Below are 14577 nucleotides of genomic sequence, written 5' to 3'. Positions count from 1 at the left end.
ACTGGTATTTTAGTTGTGAAATGAGATGGGATATTATATTATAATATTATTTTTTTAAAAAAAAATTAATTAATTATTATATTTTATATAAAAATATTAAAAAATTATAATAATTATATAAAAAAATATCTCATCTTAATATCCAAATTAATTCTTGAAAGTGCATGATTTCAAAGGCAACAAAAGAGGCCCTTTGCTATGGACAGGAACCCTACAGACAAGGATCTTGATCATTATTTTAAATATCGTACCGTACCATGCCGGCCGGTATATGCCGTACTAGCCACTAATCTAGTATAAATATTACATATATTTCGTACCGGTATGTATTTCAACCCGAACTGACTTGTATTTCTACTTTTAATTTTTTTCTTTTAATTTTTTATTTTTTCAAACTACAAATTTATTTTTTGACCCTCAATTCAGACTAAGCTATTCATAATTTTTATATATGTATTTATATATTCATATATATACTATTATTTTGAAATATAATTTATATATATATTTTTATATATAGTTTATTCATATATCGACTATCTCGAAACGGTATACGAAATAGTATTAATATCGAAATATTTCGTTCTAATACCTTGACCGATCTGCATCTAGTACGGTATTCAATACTTTGATCTTGATAGCCATAAACCTCACCCCAAGCTTTATTTTCCTTCCACTTGCCTGCAGACTCCTGCTTCATCCTCTATCTCAATATGGGCGCAGCTTCATTATTCCAACAATGAAGAAGGAAACTCAAAACAAAAAAAGAGAATGAGAACAAATAGCTGTCAATCATTAAGCCCACATTCAAATAATTATTTCATAATATACAATTTATATTATATTAGAAAAACCAACATTCTTCCTGCACTACATTTGTTTGGGCTACAAATAATTTCAGCTGAAATCATGTCATAATCACAAATTAGCAACATGATGTACAAAAACCCCAGGCTACTCGAACCTATAGATAGTGGTATAAAGCTTAGAAAATTCGAAAACATTCACGGTGCCAAGTGTTTGAATAAACATACATATTAACAGCAGAATATACTACTCGCACGCCAGTTTCGTACCGAAGCTTGTTAGGCAAATTGCAAATGCCTGAAAAGCTGACAAAGGCTGCCTGTAATCCATGGTGAAGGTATCATCCCCTACTTTCCCAAACTGAAGGAGAACTGTTTCCTCGTCTCCTTTTTCTCCCGGCTGACTTTGATCTGCAATTGCAACCAGTTGAAAATTCTTCACTGATGCTACTGTCACCCGACCATGGAAATTTAAACACCAGCACTGCAAATGCTCATGCCACCTAGGAGCTTTGTTCCTCAAAATTGTATTTCCGGAAGCAGCAGATTCAGGTTTCTTCATCTTGGAGTTGTCTAGAGACTTGACGTAGGCAGTTTCTCCTTGTGATGAACACTTCAGTGAACAAGCCATTCTCCTTGGACCTCTAGGTTTCAAAAGGTTGAATTTGTAAGACACCTGCCCTATCTCAAAGTTGCCAGCAGGAACTTGGGGGCTAATTTGCTTGCTTGCAAAACGGCGGCTGCCTCTGCTGCTTGAGGGTTTTGCACCAATGTGTGGTGGCTGGCTATCATAGATTGCAAAATTCGTGCCAAGAAAGTCCGAGCTACAACACATTTCAAATCATATGAGAATGCAAACAAAATATTGAGGGCACGGTAATAATTTTTTTCTTATTACTTGACAGATCATTCGAACAACAAGAATTCTAACTGAAACCAGACATCAAAATCCTTTTTCCATGGCACAAAAATAATTTAAAGACATCCTGCAGGTAACGATGGTTGTAGTACAGGAAACAAACACATGCACACGCACACATATACATGCCAAATCAGAAAATGCCTCTTCTTAAATAAGAATATCTCACCTTAACTTTCCAACGTAAGCATTACTCCCTTGTGATAGGTCATCAGCATCGAGTGATATAATATACTCAGTGTGAGCACCATTCCTATACCTCCGTGCTGCCAGGAGAAACTTCCCCTTATCTGTGAATGCTGCCAGGAAGAAGAAATGAGAAAAACTCTATTGAGACATAAAGGAATATAGGAATATAAGGCAAGAGAATCAAGGTGTTTATGGATTCAACTAGGTTGAAACTGTGTGAGAAAATGGTTTAATTTTTCCAGCAGTGGGTTAAATCTTAGCTCTAGCTTTGGCAAAACCAAAAATCACAATCAAATACTAACAAATCCTAGATTTTTTTCCCAATATCTTCACAATTTCACATTCTCATTTGTTTAAAAGTTTTATCACATACTTTCAGGCACCAAAAAGCTCCACTTGATAGCACAAAACAATTTGTTCTATCCATAGAACACATTCAAATAAGGTAAAAATCTTTTCTGAGTTATGTTTGGCTGTGTAATAATACCGTAAAATGGGAATTAGAGGGAGTTCCAATCGAAATATTAAAAGACCAATAAATTTGGAGTTAACCCACATTGAAAGCCCACATCCACTAATAAGTAAGACAAATAAAGAGAAGAAAGTAACTTTATAACTAATCTGGAATGGGTCGGACTCGGAAGCAGTCAAGTCAACTCAAGAGGGGAGTTATGCAAGAATGCAGTTGTCCCCCCATTTGTCCCTACTGAGCTGTAAGTCAACTTGCAGGTATGACATCTAGCCAAAAAAACCTAACACTTAGACAATTGAGATATAGCCCTTTGATTTTGGTTTCAGTGACATACCCGTCAAAGTTCTCGAGTAAAAAATAACATAACTTCAGAGGAAGCATAGAAGGTAATTGTGATCAGAAACTTGATTATCATGCCTATTACATCTTATAGAAAGTTAGTCCACCTTTTTTTTGACAAGTTAGAAAATTAGTCCACTAATATATACTTACATGGAGTAAGGGCAAGATAAAGGTAAAAAGTTGAAGTCTTCTTGTTCCGTTTTATAAGGCATTGGTGTGGAAGGTCATGCGGTCCCGGCTGCATTTAAAAAATAATAATAAGACCACCAACCCCAAATATCATCAAAACTTCATCGACAAATAAATGTCATGAGACCCAAAATATAAATCGGGACACTAAGATGCAGTTTGGATAGTGAGATGAGATGAGATGAGATAATTTTAAATAAAAGTTAAAAGTTGAATAAAATATTGTTAGAATATTATTTATTATTATTATTATTGTTTTGACATTTAAAAAAGTTGAATTGTTTATTATATTTTGTGTGAGAATTTAAAAACGTTTTAATGATGAGATGACAGAAACATTTTTACTATCTAAACGGGGCCTAAATAAACAAACCACGAGCAACTCCATCTGCAAAACCATCTCCCATCAAAAGGATGAACGAAACAAGCATCGCATGTACAGTAGCAAGAACAAAATCTTCCCTTATACTTTCTTATATCACGTTGAAGAAACAATCATCCCGTGAAGTCAATAAATTGGCTTATTTTTTTATTTATTTGTAGTCTTTCTGAGACTATGTTTAAAAAACAGGTCTTTGTTCCAAACCGAAGACAGCTTTGTCGCATGGTAATATTTGGTGGATAAAAATAATGACATGATAACTACTGAACAATTACATATAAAAAATAAACTACTGAACAATTAACAAGAAATTGTATGATTCCTTTATTCCTTGTGCCTAAGGTTCAGATTTTTTGGAGAAATCAATTTAAAAACATAAGAAGTTTTCAAATCTTGTCAATGTTTGAAACACCCAATAAAAAAATAATTTTTCAGCTAAATGAAAAGGTATTCAATTCTCACACCCAAATAAATAACAACATCAAAAAATAACTTAAAAAGTATGATACTTCCGTGATACTGCAATCTCTTCATTATTAGGCGAGATTCTTACAATTACTTTCCGAAATAAGCTGAAAGCTTTCTTATGAAAGGGGGGTATGGATACGTATGGAAAATCATGAAGGAAAACGCAATTGCCAAAAGGCATAAAGAGGAAGCGATCATCCCCCGATCTTGTCTCGGTCTTTTTTCCAATTCCAATCGGTAGAACCCATACGTTCGTATCAATGTATTAATCAAAATGCCCAGTTTTAAAAAGTTCCAATGAAGCATGCATCCGAGAATTTCAAAGGGAAATAAAGGAACAGAGGATTGCAGTGATAATTCTAAGGAGAAGGAGGACCTGTTTGAGGCAAGAAGGGAAAGTGATTAAGCCAGTGAGGGAAGGCGACCGAACGATTTCTTTGGTGATCTGTCTCCACCGCTTGCAGACGCAGGCACAAGAGACGACGTTTTGGCGGAGGGGCCAGTGGCCCTCGCTCCTCTCCACCCGCTGAATGATCTCCGCCAGTAGCTCCGGGAGCATTCCTGCCCATGAGCCTTCGGGCTGGCCTGCCGCCCCTCCTCCCCGCCCAGACCCCGAGCCAACCGCGTCCTCATCCGAGTCGCGAACGCGCCCACTTTTCTCGTTCAGTTCCTTGAACGACTTAGAGAATCTACGAGAGAAAATGGACCTCCTCAGTGACATCGCTTTGGGGCAAACTCACGCGCAGGCAGAGAGAGAGAGAGAGAGAGAGAGAGAAGAGGAGAGTTTTTCCCGAGGAGATCGAAAAGATGAAATAGAAAAGAAAAATGATAAAGTTACGAATTCGTGAGAAGTAGAAGATGACGGGCCAGCGAAAGAACGCTAATGGTAATAAGGAGTCAAGGACAGGTTTTGTTCGAAGGGATACTCGAGCGTTGGATGACTGGAATCTGTCTCAAATAATAAACTACCAAACGTGCAGGATCGTGTAATCTACGGTGACTGTAATCTGATATTTATGTCTAAACTCGCTTTCGAAATTACGTATCTGACCTTGGCTGCGTATAGTTTACCTCGCATTTTTTTTTTTTTTCTCCGGGGGGGGGGGGGGGGGGGCTGCGTATAGTTTACTCCGCATATGGTTTAAACGAGCATTGGCCATTCAGCACTGCTATTATGAAAATTTTGAGTATTACAATTTTGTGCTATTTTTATTTCACTATTTAATTTTTTTTCAAACAAATTAAAATAGAATAAAAAACATGATGATTATAGTAGGATAAAAGTATGGTATGAGTGTGGTAGGAAAGTTTTATAAATGATATTTATAGTTTTAAATTGTATAAATCTCGTACATTTTAAAAAAAAAAATTAATAAATTTGAGATCCATGTTAAAAAATTTTTTTTAATGATAGACCCAATCTTTTTTCAAATAGAATACACGAAACTTGCACACTCTAAAACTATATCTAGTATTAGTCATTAAATATTTTTATAAATCTAATCCTACATTTACAACAATGTAAAAGGCATGTCTTCACATTAATAAAATAACTCTTAACAACCAAGAGACTAATGGTCTGATAGTATATGACTTGATTCTCTAATTGAAAAACTTGGGTTATAAACCCCCACCTCCCTTTATATATATATATATATATATATATATATATATATATATATATATAAACTCTTAACAAAATGTATTATTGGAATGAGTTTTGGGACAAGTTTCTATTGGAATTCGTTTAAGAACCTTTTTAGAAGAGTACTTGTATTTAATGGTTTTAGGAGTACTGGGGAATTATATAAAGAAAATTATTAAAAATATGAGTTGTGTTATACAAAAGTCTCATATTTTGTACATCACTTAAAAACACATGATATTATTTTTTTACATCTAGAATTTTTCTAAAAATATACATTATAAATTTATGCGGTTTGATACAATATATATTAAGTTATAAATTCATTTTTATCCACTTAATATTAACATTTTTTTTTTCAATTTACATCATAAACTACTAAAAATCTCCAAATATCATAAAAAAATCATTACTTTTGGAAAAATTGTAAAATCACAAATATTCTTATAACTATGTTTTAAACAGAGGGTACTTTATAATAAATAAAAAAAGAGTGCTTTATCATTATTTTTTTACAAGTCACATATATATTTCTTAACATTATGCCGCGTGTCTTGTTTTTTTTTTTATATCGATATTAATAATCAAGTATAAGCCGATGGTAAAAATTACCATGCAATTTGAATAGTTTAGAAAGTAAACTGGAAAAAAAAAAAAAAAAAAAAAAAAAAGATAATGATTTGTAGGTGCAAAAATATCAATATAACCTAATAGAGATGGGATTAGAGAAGTTTCAGTCATCCAACCTTCCCTTAATTGTCAATTAGGTCGAAACGCCTCCTTAAAGTCGAAGTTTACTTATCACCACTTGATTAGCATGGATTACTTTATTCTTTATTCTTTATGGGAAAGATGTCGTAGTTTCTCAGTATACTGCGGTTGTAAATATTGATGTCAATACTCCGAAAATGGTTGTATATATACGAGGTCAAACGTGTGTGTGTAGAAGAAACTAAGATAAATAGAAGTTTGAATTTTCCATTCTTAGAATCCAACCAAAAAAAAAAAAACATAAAAGAGTCGAAGAAACGTTCAATGTAAATTCACACGTCAACTCTCGAAAACTTAGTCATACATTATTATTTGAATAACGAAAAGCGAAATCAAGTCAATCACAGAAATGACAAGCGTCATCTAAATATCAAATAAGCATATCTTTCGATGCTCTAGTAAGAGATTCTTTCTCGACATTTTTAGCGGCGAGTCGAGACTCAAAAGGGAATATTTTAGAAATATAGACAAAGCAAAATGTTGTCACAATCTCCATCATAACAGAAGCTCAGGCAGCAAAGCTTGCAATAAAAATGGTAGAACAATTAAAAAGGCTTAAACAGCGATGGAAGGAGATGCACAGCTCGTGATTTTGGCAATCCAAGGGAAATTGACTATTTGGCAAATTAATCTCATTACTAAGCTCAAGTGTTGAAAAATCATAACAATTTCGTTAAAAAAATATATAGATTTTAAAATTGATATGCGCACTCGATAGCACAATAAACAGAAATCAACCTTGTATTTGATATCATTCACATAGAAAAACCACATTATTATATTTTACGTATTGATAGTGAGAAGGATCTCCTTTTGTATTTTAAGCATTGTTATTAATACCGTACCGTACCGGTCGATATTTGCCGTACCGGCCACTGGCTGGTATAGGTACTATATATATTTCGTACTGATCAATATTTTGGTCTGTATCGGCTGATATTTCAGTTTTAATTTTTTTTTTATTTTTCACACTACGAGCTCATTTTTTGACCCTCAATTCAGGCTAGACTATTTATAATTTATATATATATATATTTATATATAATTTATTTATATATAGACTATTATTTTAAAATATAATTTATATACATATATTTATATATATAATTTATTCATATATTGACTATCTTAAAATGATATCAGTATTTAAATATTTCATTTCAATATCTTAACCGATATAATATACGATATTTAAAATATTGATTTTAAAGGACTCTTTATACATTAATTATATTTTAGATTAAAGATTCTTGGTTGTAAAAAAATAAAAAATAAGTGGCATGTGTTTTCGTTTTTATTTCGGCAAAAACCTTGAGAGGACAATGATTGTACTGGTTTTCATGAACAGGGGGATATGCCGAATCGACGTGGCTCTAGTTTCATGTTTTAGCTGTATTGGGGGGCCTCCTTTGTGGTATGTGAGGCAGAATTCAGAGTACTCCACATAACTTGTCACATCCTTGCAAGAAAGTGAACCCAGAGCTGCTACTTTCTAGAGCCAAATAATGGTTACATGTCTCTATAAATCAAGAACAAGAGAAGGAACTAGATGGTCGATGGGATTTGGTAGTTTCATTCTATTTAGGCTGTGATTAAATATTAAATTGAATTGAGATGATAAAATATTATTAGAATATTATTTTATAATATTATTATTATTTTAAGATTTAAAAAAATTAAATTATTTATTATATTTTATATTAAAATTTAAAAAAATTATAATAATGAGTTGAGATGAGTTTATATACCAAACGAAGCCTTAAATAAACAACAATAAAAACAACTCTTTTTACATACTAAAATGTTTTAAGGCATTGTAAGTATATACAATTTGTTTAATTCACATGTAACATCCGTGGATAAAACATGCCATTCACTTCACTTAAATATTAAGATTTGATTTATAAGATTTAGATTTTAAAATTTATTTTATAAATCAAATTATAACATGTAGACACTTTATTAAATATGTTGGAGCATTGGCATTGAATTAGCCAAATGCCTTTTCATCTTTAAATTTAGTAAATATCATCTATATTTGCTCCACATTGAATTAGTTAAATTGTTTTCATCCAAACTTTAAGTTACAGTAAATTTATTCTTCTTTTCAAATATGAAAAGAACTATAACAAGTCTAAAAGTATTTTTTAAGATTATTATATTATAGATATGAGATTTTTATTCATATGAGATTTTACTATCTATATACATATGAAATTATTATATTATAGATTGTTAGATTGTGAAAATAAAAATAAATATGATTTGTTGTAGGTTATTGAAGATTATGAAAATAAAATAAAAATTAATTAAAAAATATAAATAATAAAAAATAATAAAATTTTATTATTATAGAGAGTGTGATGACTAATCTAATATAGACTTCAAGTTTTGAATAATTAGTTAAAGGTGAAAAAGTTACATATTAGTCAAAATTTAAAGAGTAGGATGACCAATCCAATGCTAATGCTCTTACATACCACCTTAACAATATAAATTTTATGCGTATTTATAAATTGGTACTTCAATTGACAAGTCTCGTACAACAAATAAAGGAGAGCTTCTTTTTATAATTCGTGCCACGGAGCTAGGGTTTTGTTTAGAATATTAACTTATTTCAATTCATTTCAACTCATCATTATAATTTTTTCAAATTTTAATATAAAATATAATAAATAATTCAACTTTTTCAAATTTTAAAATAATAATAATATTAAAAAAATAATATTCTAACAATATTTTATCATGTCAACTCAACCCAACTCAACTCAGTTCAACATTCAAAACCAATCTAAACTTTTAACTTTGAACATGTCCGGTACACGATCAGGAACTCTTTTTTGTTTCCTTTATTTTGAATATAAGTTCTCAAAACACGTGAGGAGACTATGGAAATCATAGAAAAATAAAAGCAAATATGAACCAAATTGATCAAGACATTGGAACTTGAAAGTCGAGAGATCACATGACCACTTCTCCTTTCCATTCCTCTTTATCTTTTTGCCCCCATCAATTACGTACTCATTCATTATATATGCTTATCATTTCGTCCACCAACCCAATTCAACAAAATAAAATGGATGACCAATGCAATTATGCAGACCCGACCCGCAGTCAAAGTCTCAAGAGGGAAAGATCAGTAAAAGGGACTCAATATTTAAATATTTGTAGTAGCTTTTTATCTTTAATTTTATTTAAGAAGTGTTACCAACACAAAGTGACAATATAAAAGTAAATTTAGAAATTGATCTGTTAATTTTACTTTATGATAAAAATAATTTTATAATCTAACATATCATATCAAACCACAATTAATTTACATTTTATATAATTTCTTTTTGTATTGAAAGTATTTCTCATTTTTTTCCCATTGCTAACCAGGCAATTCAACTAAAGAAAATGACAACATCTTACAACTATTTTCAGTGACAGATCTAAATAATTTTTTTTAAATTTAAAATAATCCCTAAATTTTATTTATAATTCCATGTATATAGAAATTCCCCCCCTCCCAATTTTTTTTTTTTTTATAATTTCCTTATTCTTATATACTTTCTAAAATTTTGTAAAATTTCAATATACATAGAAATGTCTCTCTCTAATTTTTTCCTATAATCCCTGAATTTTGTATAATTTCTATATATGATCTATTTTTAAAGATGTGGTCCCACTAAAATTAAATTAAAACTAAGATTAGGAGAAATAAATTAGCTTAGATATTAGAATGAAATAAAGGGTAGTTTTATAATACTAAAATTTATTTTTAATAAAGTGACATAATTTTATTAATTGCTTAAAAATAAATTATAAAATAATTATATAAGTCTACCATCACTCATTCACGAAACCCTCACAGGCAAATTCATTTCTGTTTTATTGTTATCGTTAGTTGTAATTTTGTAATTTTTATTTATATATTTTTAATATTTTTAAATATTTTTAAAAAATAAAAAATAAATTAATATAATTAAAATTATTTTCTTAATCGTAAAAAAATAAATAAATATATATATTTTTGTTATATCATCAAAAAGGGTGGTAAAAATTAGTGGAGATAACAGCTTTTTCCTTCCAGTTAGTTTTGATGATTTCGACGAAGAATTCAGTCGATTGGTCAACTTCATCTTCATGCTTTTTATTCAATCTGTCTTGGCTCGTGTTCATGGCGACGCGTGCTCTTTGAGAAAACCCAGGTGTCACCATGCATGCTCCCGCAGAGCATGCGAGGACACGTAAAAGAACAAAACAAGCTCGACAGGGTGGGTCTCGACTCTCACCGCTGGGATCTCGCTAGTCATTTTAAGGTTTTTTTTTTTTTTAAAATGAAAAATTCTGTTTATCATTTCTACCCATCATATCTTTTTCTGATTAAATATGTAATATATAAATGATGAGTTGAATAATGAAATAAATTTAAAAAGAATAAAATAAAAAAGATTTTTTTTTAAAAAAATGTGATGTGTGAAAATAATAAATAACAAAAATATTTTTTTAATATTTTTAAATATATTTTTAAAAAAATTAATAATATTATTAAACAACATTTTTTTAATTATGAAAAAAAACTATAAAAAAAAAAAAAAAAATTAGAGCGAGCTCCCAGCAGATCCCTAACATTTTACGGTTTACCAACATGTTTTTCCTGACGGAGCAAAGCCTAAATACCTCACTACTTCCAACGTACGCATGATTACGTGATGAAAAAATCTATACAACCTCTTGTTATATATATAATTTTTACGCACTATATTTTTTTTAATTTTTATTATTATTTGTTTTATCAAATATTTAATATATAAATAATAAATAAAAAAATTTAATTAATTTTAAAAAAATAAACTCAAATTTCTTTTAAAAGAAATATTAAAAATTTTAAAAATATGATGTGTGGAAATTGTGTGGCATTGCTCTTACGTGATAAATGATTTAGTTTTATATAAGTTATTGTAAAAAAATTGATTTTATCTAAAAGAATGTGTAAAAAAAACTATTATTTATTAATAAATCTACTTTAAAAACTTACGTGAGACTTATTTATTTAAAATTTATACCTAATATTATTTATGCATACATTGGTCGGTGCATTTTAAATGAAATTCAATTACTTAATTTAACGGAAAACAAAACTTTTCTGTCAATTAATTCATAAAAATTGTATCTATTTGTTATTTAATTATATACGTATAAATAAATTTATTTATAATTTTTGTATCGACGCATTAAACATGACGTATAGGTCGATCATATCATTTTATATAAAAATATTATTATTTAATTTTTTTTATGAATACAATGAGTCTCAGTTTGGATCTCAACTCATCTTATTTTATTATTATAATTTTTACATAAAATATAATAAATAATTTATTTTTTTTAAATTTTAAAATAATAATAATATTAAAAAATAATATTTTAATAATATTTTATTTAACTCATTTAAAATCTTCTCAACTCATCTCTTAATCACGTAATAAACATAAATTACAACAAACGAGGTTTAATATTATAGATTAAAATTTGAAAACCAAACATAGAAAGGAGTTGGTCTTGTGTCTCTAGGGTGAAAACCAAAGTACAACTACCATGCCTTAATCACCGTTGGTACGCTGACGGTCCTGATTTATTCCCCAACCACGGATTCCAAACTGCAACTCAGCGGCTGCAATGAAGAACTCCACAGCTTGATGTGGCGTCAGCAACTCCACTAACCTCTGCACCGTTCTCAGCCGTAGATCATCAGCCTTTTCTATAACGCTAATCAGCCGTCCGATCTTCTCCTCCATGTTTGCAATCTCGACAAGGAACTCACTCGCGCCGTCCTGCCACTCTGATAGCTCATCCGTTATTGCATTTTCTTCCGTTACCTATTATTGTCACAGAAAATATATTACATTATATTTCTCTATTCATTAAATAATTAATAAAATTAGGATAAATTGTAGCATTTAATATATTTTGACTAAAAATGGGTCCTTGATCTTTTTTTCTTTGGTAGTAATTTAGTTCTCATATTTCTTATTTAATCCTTTATTGTGATCTTCACTTGCTTTTTGTTCCCATATTTGATATTAAACCAAATAATTGAGTATGACTATATCCATAAACGAATTACATAAAAATAATTTTATATAATTGATGTGATTTTATCTGATCTATTAAATTTATTTTACAATAAAAATAAATTTATAATATGATAAATCATATATAACCACATCAATTTGTAAAATTATTTTTGTATAATTTTTTTATGGTTAAAATATTTACCTACTCTAAATACCTAGAGAAAATAAAAATATAAAATATAAAATGTTGTTTATTTGTAAAATGGTCATAATTATTAGAACTAAACATCAAATAATGTTCCATACAATGTTAGAGGGCATAATCGCCGTTTAATTATTTTAAAAAAAAATAAAATCTACTATTAATTTTTTTTTATTATTATTATTTCTTTTTATGTAAATGAAGGCAAATATCATTTCCCTAATTCTGACATTGAGGACGGACGTGGAAGACACGTGTGGAAAATGAAATACTTTACTGTTTCACACTGTAAGTCGCTTATTAGGCGGAACTGAGAGGGGGAGAGATCGCCGAGGTCGCCGGTGCTCAGTCCGCGGAGGATATCGACCATGTGGGACTCAAAGCGAATGGAGGATTCGGTGTAGACGAGGTGAAAGGCGGTGGTGGGGCGCCACCCTCCGATCCAGCGGAGTGACCGCTCCAGCGAGGTGGCCCATGGGGCAGCGAGGACCGAGACGACGTCGCGATGTGCTGCGAGGGATTTGACCCGGTAGTAATCAGAGTAGTGGGACATAACCTTGCGGACGAGGTGGACGAGATCGCGTTGCTGGTCGGGGGTGGAGGGGGGTCTTGGGGATGCGGAGAGCTGGTTCAACAGCTGGCGCAGGTGGTCGAACCAGGTTTCGTAGAAGTTGGTGAAGCTACTCATCCTGGTGGGGTTGAGGGTGGCTAGCTAACTCCTGTTTGAAAAGAGACGAAGATGGTGGGGAGGCGACTGGAAGGGTGGCCTTGCTTTTATTGAGATATTCTCTATTTTTTATTTTTATTTTTTAAAAAGCAACAACTCTACAATTTGGCTGAAATTTTTTTAACATAAAATTAAATTATTTCATCTCATATAATTATTATAATTTTTTAAAATTTTAAAATTAAAAAATATTATAATAATATTTTTTTTAATTTTTAATTTTTAACAAAATATTTTATTTCATCTGAACTGCATAACTAAACGAAGTAATATTCAATCATGTTGCCTCTCTTGGAGGATAGTATATAATTTTTATTTTTATTCTTTTATCTCAATACTTAAATATGCATTTATTTAAATAAGATGATAAAAATAACAAATTATATTTTGATTAAGTAGAGATGTATAATATAAGACTTTCTTATAGAATTTTTTTATTCCAAAGTATATTTCACATGAACATTCTATCATTCCGATTTAACGATTAATGTGATATATATGTAAATAATGTGCATTTATTTCAACCTTAAATAATGTGAGATTCATTCAAGTCTATCTTAGGCCTCTTTTGGATTTAGAGATATCTTATCTTATTATTATAATTTTTTTAAATTATTATATAAAATATAATAAATAATTTAATTTTTTCAAATTTAATCAACATGTAAAAGAAGAAATGAGATTAAAATCAGTTTGAATAGTAATATGAGATACGATGATTTTAGATTAAAGTTAAATAAAATATTATTAAAATATTATTTTTTTAATATTATTATTTTAAAATTTAAAAAATTTAAATTATTTATTATATTTTATATATAAATTTAAAAAAAATTATAAAAATAAGATAAGATAAAAATTTTAACATCTAAACGGGACGGCTATTGCTGGCCCGACTATGGAAAACAAAGTAGATGGGCACTCTGCACGACGCGAGCATAATACATTTTCTCAACGCTTAGCGTACGCAATGGTACTATTGTAAGGGGACATGCTTGCACTGCAGTGCAGCAACAAACTCTAAAGCTAGTTTATTTTTAGAGATGAAATAAAATAAAATGAGATTAAAATTAAAAAATTAAATAAAATATTATTAAAATATACTTTTTAATATTATTTTTATTTTAAAATTTAAAAAAATTAAATTATTTATTTTATTTTGTATAAAAATTTAAAAAAATTATAATAATGAAATGAGATAAGATGAAATGTTTCCTTAAAATAAAGGAGGCCTTAATCTTTGAGGGTGAATATATATGTTGTAGGCAGCATCATGATGGGGGGAGGAACCAATCAGAACAAATGATTAATGACACATTAAGTAGTTAGTTCGGAAAATAATGCCTACTATATTCTCAATATTATCCCGAATTACCATTGTCATTATCACAGGCATATCATTT

At 29.8% G+C, this 14577-nt stretch overlaps 2 protein-coding genes across 2 annotated transcripts; both read right to left on the bottom strand.

The window, feature by feature from the left end:
• Positions 1 to 806: 806 nt before the first annotated feature.
• LOC121235125 (tubby-like F-box protein 7) lies at positions 807 to 4753 on the bottom strand. The gene is made up of 4 exons (XM_041131373.1): positions 4144 to 4753; positions 2879 to 2966; positions 1895 to 2024; positions 807 to 1630 (listed from the first exon to the last, which is right to left on the bottom strand). Exons 1-4 carry the CDS (start codon positions 4486 to 4488, stop codon positions 1054 to 1056), a joined length of 1140 nt encoding a protein of 379 aa, XP_040987307.1. The 5' UTR covers positions 4489 to 4753; the 3' UTR covers positions 807 to 1053.
• Positions 4754 to 11664: 6911 nt separating this feature from the next.
• LOC121233958 (protein DOG1-like 4) lies at positions 11665 to 13230 on the bottom strand. Its single transcript, XM_041129738.1, has 2 exons — positions 12725 to 13230; positions 11665 to 12047 (listed from the first exon to the last, which is right to left on the bottom strand). Exons 1-2 carry the CDS (start codon positions 13133 to 13135, stop codon positions 11772 to 11774), a joined length of 687 nt encoding a protein of 228 aa, XP_040985672.1. The 5' UTR covers positions 13136 to 13230; the 3' UTR covers positions 11665 to 11771.
• Positions 13231 to 14577: the final 1347 nt, after the last annotated feature.

Source organism: Juglans microcarpa x Juglans regia, chromosome 6D (assembly GCF_004785595.1).
Source record: "Juglans microcarpa x Juglans regia isolate MS1-56 chromosome 6D, Jm3101_v1.0, whole genome shotgun sequence".
In the NCBI taxonomy this organism is placed as follows: Eukaryota; Viridiplantae; Streptophyta; class Magnoliopsida; order Fagales; family Juglandaceae; genus Juglans; species Juglans microcarpa x Juglans regia.
Note: the sequence above shows the minus strand (reverse complement) of the source record. Positions and strands in the feature narration are given on the sequence as shown.